This window comes from Tursiops truncatus, chromosome 3 (genome assembly GCF_011762595.2).
Source record: "Tursiops truncatus isolate mTurTru1 chromosome 3, mTurTru1.mat.Y, whole genome shotgun sequence".
Taxonomy (NCBI): Eukaryota; Metazoa; Chordata; class Mammalia; order Artiodactyla; family Delphinidae; genus Tursiops; species Tursiops truncatus.
The window spans coordinates 171,213,914-171,223,279 of record NC_047036.1 but is presented as its reverse complement, the minus strand read 5'-3'; the positions used below and the strand labels follow the sequence as shown (position 1 = coordinate 171,223,279).

At 56.8% G+C, this 9,366-nt stretch overlaps 1 protein-coding gene across 6 annotated transcripts in view; it reads right to left on the bottom strand.

Moving 5' to 3' along the window:
- SHC2 (SHC adaptor protein 2) overlaps positions 1-9,366 on the bottom strand; it is a 31,386-nt gene continuing 22,020 nt past the window's right edge. For 2 of the 6 annotated variants that reach the window (XM_073803619.1, XM_033855031.2), the window contains exons 10-13: positions 7,875-8,018; positions 5,765-6,075; positions 2,726-2,859; positions 1,401-1,536 (exon numbers count right to left, since the gene is read on the bottom strand). In XM_073803619.1, coding sequence (XP_073659720.1) covers positions 2,731-2,859; positions 5,765-6,075; positions 7,875-8,018 — 584 coding nt within the window. In that variant the 3' untranslated portion in view covers positions 1,401-1,536; positions 2,726-2,730. Of the gene's footprint in view, positions 1,537-2,725; positions 2,860-5,759; positions 6,076-6,104; positions 7,050-7,874; positions 8,019-9,366 lie in introns of those variants that run through there. The other 4 variants (XR_012331186.1, XM_073803618.1, XM_033855030.2 and 1 more) reach the window with 4 other exon arrangements.

Below are 9,366 nucleotides of genomic sequence, written 5' to 3'. Positions count from 1 at the left end.
TTCTGGCTCTGCCTTTTGATGGCTTCCCCCCTAGTTACAGGCAGACCAGAGTGGCTTTCACTGCCCACACCCTTACCAGGTCCCCCCACAGCCTGGGACAGCCTGCTGACAGCAGAGAAAGCACAGCCCCTCCCCAGAGCCAGACCCTGGGTAGGGGTGTGGCCCAGCCTGGCAGGGATGTGGTGAGGCTTGGGGTGCCTCCTTGGGAGGGATGCCTCCATGTTTGTGGGAGGAGTTGAAGGAGGGTCCTGGGGAGAGATGGGGGTCTCCCTGGGAAGTAGAAATCACGTGAGGGAAGGTCAGGAGAAGAGAGTCGGGTGCCAGAGCAGGGAGCTGGGCACGTGGGAGAAGTAGGGGCTTTGAGGTCGATAAAGGGGCCTGAGAGAGAACTGGGGTCTTCTCAGGAAAATGAGGACGAGAGACGTTGGGAGACCAAGAAGTCAGGCCATCTTTCAGGACAAGTTAGGAGTTATTTGGAGACGAAAACAAAGAGCTTTTTGCCAGATATCTGGGGGTATCTCGAAGGACAGAAGAAGTTTCTGGCATTTGGGAGATAGAGTGTTTCCAAAGAGAAGCTGGGGGTATGTTTGACAGAGGAGCTGGAGTGTGCTTTGTCTCAGGATAAGATTGAGGTTCTGGGAAATGTCAGGGGATTCGCCACCCCCCCCCCCCCAGACAGGGGCACAGCCAGGGCCTGGCTCCCTCTTCCTCCAGCCCCGGGGAGGCCAAATCCGGTGCTGCCTTGGCTTCCCCCCGCCCAGGAGACTGAACCCAGACCCCCAACCCGAGAGGGCCTTGTAAGGCGCAGGACGGCTCACGCGCCCCGTGGTCATTCCCAGGTTTAATTACAAACAGAGTCCAAGTGTCCAGTGCAGGTTGACAGCTGGGAGGGCGGGGGCCTCACAACCAGCCCCACCCGGGTCAGTTGTCTTGGGGTTGCCTGGATACCCCCCATCATCCCAAGGCTGCCCCCCACTTCCACATCAGCATTTGCCCTGGCCTGAGGGCCCAAAGCACCTCGATTCTCCCCCCAAAAGACAACTGTGCACTAATTTTTCAGGTGGAAAATCTGAGCCCGGCCAGGACAGGAACCCGTCTCCATGCCAGGGAACTGGGGGCCTGCTGGTTCCAGGGAGGCGAGCTGACGTCCAGCCGGGAAAGGAAACGGTGCCTCCTTGCCCCATCAGGAACCTGGGCCAGGGCTCCGAGATAGAGGGCTGCTTTCTGATATACTTTCTTTAAAGGCGAGAAAAGGCTCTGTCTTTGGTATGTGTGCCCTCACTCCAGGTGAAGGCTGGCGGCAGGCAGAGGGCTCGGTGGGAGAAAGGGGTCGTGGGCTCCGTCTCCAGGCGGGCTTGACCCAGCCCAGCCCAGGGCCAGCTGGAGAAGGAAGATTCCAGAGACCCACGCGGAGGAAGGAGAGACAGCGGCGATTCCGGCCCGACCAGGGTCCAGAGAAAGGCTGAGGGCCCCTAAGGCCACCACAGGGCCATCCGGGGGGAGCGGGGACAGGAGCCACAGGCTGAGAGCCACAACCTGGGGGAGAAAGAAGGAGAGGTCAAGGCTCAGCAGAGACAGCAACCGGAGACCCGGCTTCAGGTGCCAGAGACCTCAGTTACAAGGCAGCAAAGTGAGCCAGCGTCAAGCCTCAGGCTGAGGGCCAGGGTTCGAGTCCCAGCTCCTCCGTGGTCTTGCTGTGTGACCTAGGGCAGTCCCTTAACCTCTCTGTGCTGCTGAGAACGCTATTAACAGTGCCTTTGTCAGCGGTGCCTGGGAGTCAGTGAAGATGTGGAGAAGGGATGAGCTCAGGGCCTGGACGCAACAGCTGCTGCGTTAGCACCTATGATTACTGCCATCGGTGTTGCTTCTCGGGTCACAAACAACTCAGGGAGTAGAAGGGAAGCAGGTCAGACCCCGGCACGTGCACACACACGGCCCCACGGTGCCGCAGATCGTTTCAGGTGTTCCACAGGCCACCCCCATCCCTGGAGCCCTGCCCCAGATGGGGAATCCTGTCTCTGCCTGCGGTGGTGGCCGAGGCCTGGCTGGGGGCAGGGAGCAGGCCAGCGCTGAGTGGGGAAGGAGGCAGAAAGAGACTGTTGTCATGGGGACCGGAGAGCAGCCCAACCTGGCCCACAAGCGCCTCTCAGCCTTTGGGGAAATTCCACCAACCCCTTCCCTCTGCGAGCTGAGCCCCCGGCTCCCAGCTTCCCTGCATCCCCGGGTCCTGCCTCTGTCTGCTCCCCAAAGACTGTGGCTGCCACCCAGACCCCTCTGCGCCCCAGCTCGGCCGCATCCTCCCCTGCCTAGCCAGGCCCCCACCTCACATTAGCCCCCCCCCTCAACCAGAGAGGCCCTGGAATCACCAAGACCTGCCTGTCCCTCACCCACTCAAGACTTCCCGAGGTTCCAGAAGTGACAGGCGCAGGTAGACCTTCTCACCCACCCACCTCGCCTCACACTCCAACCCCGCCAGACCCACCTCCTCTGGGGGCTTTTTACCCCCAGTTAAACACAGAGTTACCCTAAACAACTCCGAGCGTGACTGCTGATGGGGACAGGTTTCCTTTGGGGGTGATGGAATGTTCTGGAATTAGATGGGGGAAGGTGGCACAACTCAGAAAGCCACTGAGTTGTGGGTGAATTATGTGGCGTGTGCATCTTAGTGTTTAAGATGAGAAAAATCTGGCAAATGGGGGCTGGGAGCCCACGGGGCCGGACGCACCTGGCTCAGGGTTCCCGCCTGACGACACCACGCAGGTGCAGCTCGCTCTCGGCGGCCACGATGGGCTGCCCGTTCTGCAGGTGGTAGTCGATCAGGTGGCTGATGCTCTCGAAGAGCACGTCCTTCGTCCGCACCTGTGGGGCCAGAGGCCTCAGCATCACCACCACCAGGAGCTTGTCGGAGAGGCAGACTCTCGGGCCAGCCCCAGACCTGCTGACGGGGAGCTGCGTCTTCACGAGCCCTCCGATAGCTCGCGCTCAAGGCTGAGAACCGCTGGGTCAGAGACTTCAACCACAGAATCAGCCTCAGAATTCCAGAACTACGTGTGGACACAGGCTCCAAAAGCACCGGCAGGCTGGGGCCACGCTTCCTGTAGCGGGTTGCATGGTGCCCCCACCCCAAGTATATGTCTACATCTTAACCCCTGAAACCTGTGAATGGGCTGTTGTTTGGAAAAGGCCTCTTTGCAGATGTGATTAACAGGAGTTCACCTTGATGGGTAAGGAAGATGTGGTCCACAGGCACAATGGAATGCTACTCGGCCATAAAATAGAACGGAATAACGCCATTTGCGGCAACGTGAATGGACCTAGAGATTATCACACTAAGTGGAGTAACTCAGAAAGAGAAAGACAAATATCATATGATGGCACTTCTGTGCGGAATCTAAAATATGATGCAAATGAACTTATTTACAAAACAAAAACAGACTCATAGACATAGAGAACAGGTTTGTGGTTGCCAAGGGGGAGCGGGGCGGGGGAAGGAGGGATTGGGAGTTTGGGATTAGCAGATGCAAGCTATTATACATAGAATGGATAACAAGACCCTACTGTAGAGCACAGGGAACTATATTCAATATTCTGGGAAAACCGTAATGGAAAAGAATATAGGAAAGAATGTATATACGTATGTATAACTGAGTCACTTTGCTGCATAGCAGAAATTAATACAGCATTGTAAATCAACTATACCTCAATTAAAAAATTAACTTTAAAAAAGAGTAAAAAAGGATGAGTTCATCTTGGATTACTCAGGAGGCCACAAATCCAGTGACCGGCATCCTTATAAGAAGAGAAAAAGCTTGGACACAGAGACACAGGGAGGGGCCACGAGAAGACAGAGGCGGTGACTGGGGTGATGTGTCCACAAGCCAGAGAACAAGAATTTCCGGCAACCATGAGATGCTGAGGGGGAGGCCTGAACCCAATCCTCCCTCAGAGCCTCAGAAGGAACCAGCCCGGCCAACGCCTTGGTGTCAGACGTCTGGCCTCCAGAGCTGGGAGAGAATACATCTCTGTGGTTTCAAGCTGCCCGGTTGGTGATCATTTGGGAGGGCAGTACTAGGAAATGAATACCCGCCAGGAATCTTGTAGACATGGATCTGAAAATCAGAACCACCAAATCTAAAAGCCACCTGCATCTCAGAATGAGAAAATCTTAGCATCCTACGTATAGACCTGGACGCAACGCACACCCGCTGGCCGCCAGCTGCCAGACATTCACGGGCGATGCCAGACTCGCTGGGCACAAATCACCAGGAGAGCGGGCTGGCAATGCACATGCCTGGGCCCACGGCAAACCACCTATTTCCCAGGCACTGGGGACAGGACCTGGGAACCTGCATGTTAACCAAGTATGTAAGGAGGTTCTGAAGCTTCTATAGCGTCTCTCATCCTGGAGATCTGTTTACCCGAGAGGGAATTAGGCCTGGGGGAGGGCTGACGGTACGCCAGGCTGAGGTCACAGCTGTGAACTCTGCGATCAGACACGAGTGAGGAGGTGGCTCAGGGAACTGCCGGAACAGGGGCCTGGAGCCGTGGCCCCACCTGGGCCAGGCCACACAGTCGCCAACCCCGTGTGCCCCGTATAGGGCACGGAGCGCACGCAGCCCCCCGGGGCGGCGCCGAGGATTCAGCTGGGGGTGGTAAAAGCACTTGCTAAACTCCGAGAAGGCCCTTAACACCCCACGCTCCTCACCAGGGAAACACAGGACAAAGCCCAAGGCCCTCGGACAACGGAAAACCCTTCAAAACCCTAGCACGCCTTGTAGATCGGAAAATGCCTTGTAAACCCTAAGATGCCTTAGGAGCTATAGAATATGCCAGACCTCACTGACTCAAGGCAGCCGCAAGATGCCTCACAATTTACGTGCCACAAGGAGAGGAGAAAACCTCCAAGTTCAGTCATGATAAAAGCGATGCAGTTGGGCTTCCCTGGTGGCGCAGCGGTTGAGAGTCCGCCTGCCGATGCAGGGGACGCGGGTTCGTGCCCCGGTCCGGGAAGATCCCACATGCCGCGGAGCGGCTGGGCCCGTGAGCCATGGCCGCTGGGCCTGCGCGTCCGGAGCCTCTGCTCCGCAACGGGAGAGGCCACAGCAGTGAGAGGCCCGCGTACCGCAAAAAAAAAAAAGTGATGCAGTTGATGGTTTAAAAAAAAAATCAAGACTTTAGAGATGTCAAAATGAGAGGAAAGTGTGTACCAGAGGGTTGAAGCAAGTCCGTAACTTGCAGGCCCTGAAACTCCTTGTAAATGGAGACGTGCTTTGTGAACCCGCAGATACGTTAGAAATGGAAACGACCAAATTTATCGCTCAAAGACATCACTGTTTGCAAGATGCGTTAGCAATGATAGAATGTGGGGGAAAAAAGTGCATCTCGCAAATGATGGAATATGGTACTTTGTAAGTCCTAAAAGGCCTTGAGATTGGAAAAGGTTTTGTAACCCCTCTAAATGCTTTATAGACTGGGAAGTCCTTCGTAAAACCTAAAAGTCTTCTAAAACTGCAAAATACTTTGTAATTCTAAAATACCTGGTAAAGGGAAACAGAGTAAAGGGCTCTGTAATCTGAAACATACTTCATTAAACCTAAAGGGCGCTTAAAAGGCGGGCGCCCTGGGCCTTGGGCTGAGGGGAGAGGCCAGGTCCCTTCCCTGCCCAGCCCGGTTCCACACCTGCCTCAGGCCCCCCACCCCAACCCCACCCCACGCAGCCTCCGGCCCCCTCCCCACCCCTGCCCCGCCCCCACGCCCACCTTACCACGCCTTCGGGGTCCACGAGCAGCAGGTGCTTGGGCTGCCCTGCGTGCATGCCGGTGAGGACATACTGCCCCGGGTTGGTGACGCTGTCCCGCACAAGGAAGTCCCCGTCCACTCGAAGCAGTTTCTCCGCCGCCCGACGGCTCATCTGGCCGTGGTACCAGGGCTCCTGCCGCAGCTGCTCTTCCGTGGGGGCGATGGGGGCCCGGCGGGTCGGCGGGCTGGGCCACTGGTCCTCCACGGGAAGGGGGGCTGCCGCCGGACCCGCGGCCACGGAGCACTCGTGCAGCCTCAGGGCATCCTCGAAGGGTCCTGTGGGCGAAGACCGTGCGGGAGGCGGGGGGGGGGGGGGGCCTGGGCCGGGGGGACCTGCTCCTTCACCTTTTATTGGTTCTATTAGTAACGCAATATATTCTCTTGGATTTTCTAAGCATGCGCAAAGAACGAGCATGTCTTTCTTTCCAAGGTGCACACCTACTTCTTTTTCTTGTCCTGTTACACTGGCTTCCTTCCCAGCGTTTATGCCTCTTGTTTCAGCAGCTCGTCTGACCGCACTGGCCAGGGCCTCCACTACAGGCTCCACCTCGGTGGTAGGCAGCAGGCATCCCTTTCTTTTCCAAACTCTTAATGGAAAAGCTCCGGATGGTCTTCCTAAGTTTCCTGAGGCTCCCAGCAGGCACCACTGTGACACTGTGCAAGCCAGTCACCCTCTCTGAGATGTGGCCGCATAGCTCAAACACCCTGGAGTGCAGTCGCAGCCCTGACCCCTGCCCTGGCGTGTCTGTGCTCTGCCTCCACCCTCCTTCCACTTCTGGTCCCTCCGGATCACTCCTCCCTGACTCCTCCAGCGACCTAGGGGAAGCTGACCCAGCCTCCCGCTCCCAGGACATGTGACCAGTCCTGGCCAATCAGCATATTCATCTCGCACCCCTGGCCTAGTGATTGGCTGGGGGATGAGCACATGACCCAAGGAGGGCAAATCAGAGGCAACCCCAGGATTTCTAATGGGCGCCTGGCAACAAGCATCACTTTCTCCACTGGGGTTGCTGGACCATCTGGCTGGTCACCCAAGGGGACAGCCTGCCTCAGAAGGAGTTCACACCCGGAGCATCTCCTTTCCCATCTGAAATTGCTGTGGGGGCCAGCAGGGCCACAGCAGGTGCAGGTGTCATGTCACTACTGTAATGACAAGAAATCGAGTTGTCGGTGGAGGGAAGGAGGCTTTGCAAACTGTGAAGGAAGACATTTCCAGGGCTTCTCTGGTGGCGCGGTGATTAAGAATCCGCCTGCCAATGCAGGGAATACGGGTTTGAGCCCTGGTCCGGGAAGATCCCACATGCCACAACTACTGAGCCTGCGCTCTAGAGCCCGCAAGCCACAACTACTGAAGCCCGCGCGCCTAGAGCCCGTGCTGCGCAACAAGAGAAGCCACCACAATGAGAAGCCTGCGCACCCAACGAAGAGTAGCCCCCGCTCACCGCAACTAGAGAAAGCCCGCGCTCAGCAACGAAGACCCAACTCAGACAAAAATAAATAAACAAACAAACACATAAATAAATAATATTGATGTTGTGGGAAAGGAGTGTATTTTGGACCCAAACCTCCTCCATCAGGCTGAGCCCTCCCTCAGGCTGGGGCATCCCAGAGGGAAGAAGGAATGGCCTCCACCATCAGCTAGTCACTTTATCAAGGTGTGGATTAGGCCTACCTCCTCAGACTGGGGGCTCCCCATTAGGCTGGGATTTCCATTTAAGGGGCTTGGGCCTCCTCCCTCAGACCATGGAGTCACATGAAGAGGGAGCTTAAACTCCCTCATCAGACTGGGGAGACCCAGAGATGGGGAGCTAGGCCTCCTGCAGACTGAGGCGTCCCACAGAGAAGAGACGCCTGAACGCCCCCCATCACACTCTTCCCCCATAGAGAGGGAGCTGGGTTACCCTCAAGAGACTGGAGGGTCCCACCGAGGAGGAAGTACCATAGGATGCACACTTCCCCACCCCAACCCTATAACCTGGGGAGAAGTCCCAAGGGGAGGACGCAGGGCATCTCCCATCAGGCCACGGGCTGCTCGGGCCCGGCCTCCTCCAGCAGGCTGGCTCGCCCCCACTTACTCATGTCGAACAGGTCCTTCTTGGGGCTGTCCTCAGGCTGCAGGGTCTCCGGGCCGTCCAGACCTTGCGTGTTGACATACAAGTGGTCCTCGTAGTCTCGCGGGCCCCGCGGGTCTGCCTGCACGTAGCCATCCCCGGGCGGGGCTGGGGTTGGGGAGCCGGAGTGGGGTGGAGTCAGCCGGGGGACCCCAAGGACAAGGGCCCTGGAGGGCAGCCCCGCCCACACTTGTCTCCCTCCAGGAGGGAAGCCCTGCCCTTTTGCACAGCAGGGTTAGGAGTGAAAAACCGCATAAAAGCCCAGCCCGGCGCAGGGACTGTGCAGACGCGGAGGTCACGGGGAGCCGCGCCCCCAGCCCCCCCCCCCCACACCTACGCCCATCTGCCAGGCAGGAAAGCGGCCAGGGGGCCAGAGCTTCTCAGTTTCAAGGGAAGGCAGGAACCCCAATGTTTATGTTAAATCTCCACGTTTAAAACATAATAACAGGGCTTCCCTGGTGGCGCAGTGGTTGAGAGTCCGCCTCCCGATGCAGGGGACACGGGCTCGTGCCCCGGTCCGGGAAGATCCCACATGCCGCGGAGCGGCTGGGCCCGTGAGCCATGGCCGCTGAGCCTGCGCGTCCGGAGCCTGTGCTCCGCAACGGGAGAGGCCACAACAGTGAGAGGCCCGCGTACCGCAAAAAATAATAACAATAAAATTCTGCTCTCCCTGTAATTATGTTGTCAACATGATACATGGTCAGGTCATTTGTTTGCTTCCGTTCTATTTTAGGCTTTCCTTTCTTTTCTTTCCTCAGTTTTGTTTTTGAATGTATAAAGCATTCACGTGGTTCAAAAGCCACAACACCATGAAAAGGTATCCTCGGTGGAGTTTCTCCCCGGGTCCCTCAGCACCTCGGTCCAGATCTGCTGGATCCTCATCAGTTTGCCTCTGCCCTGTTCCCAAGGCCTCACCACCGTGTATTATCAGACTGTTGGATTTTCGCTGACGCGGTAGGTGAGAATGGCATCCTAGGGGAACTTAATTTCCATTTCTCTTATTCTGAGCAAGGTTCAGCATCTTTTCCTACATTCAAAGGACACGTGTGTATTTTTTTTTCCCCAGAAGTGTCAATCCATTTCTAAACGTCTCCATTTTTAATCATTGGCAGGGAAATAATGGCCTTTGAATAATACACTGTGGCCAAATGCAGCCCAAGGGCCCGCAGCCACGATCTCTGCTTTATGCCAATTATATCCTTAACCCTCGCAGACACCTGGGCTCATACATCGGCTCCACCCTCTGTGGGCATGAGCAAGTAAGGTCACCTCTCAGTGCCTCAGTCTCCTCCTCTGCAAAATGGAGAGAATGGGAGTAGCTTCCTCACAAGTAGGGGTGAAGATGAAACCGCCCTGGGTGGTTGATGGGGGCCGAGGGGCCTCAGCCCAGGCTTCCCAGTCTTCACAGAGGAGGCACAGATTCTCCCGGCCTCTTATAATCAAGGTGAAGTGAGAA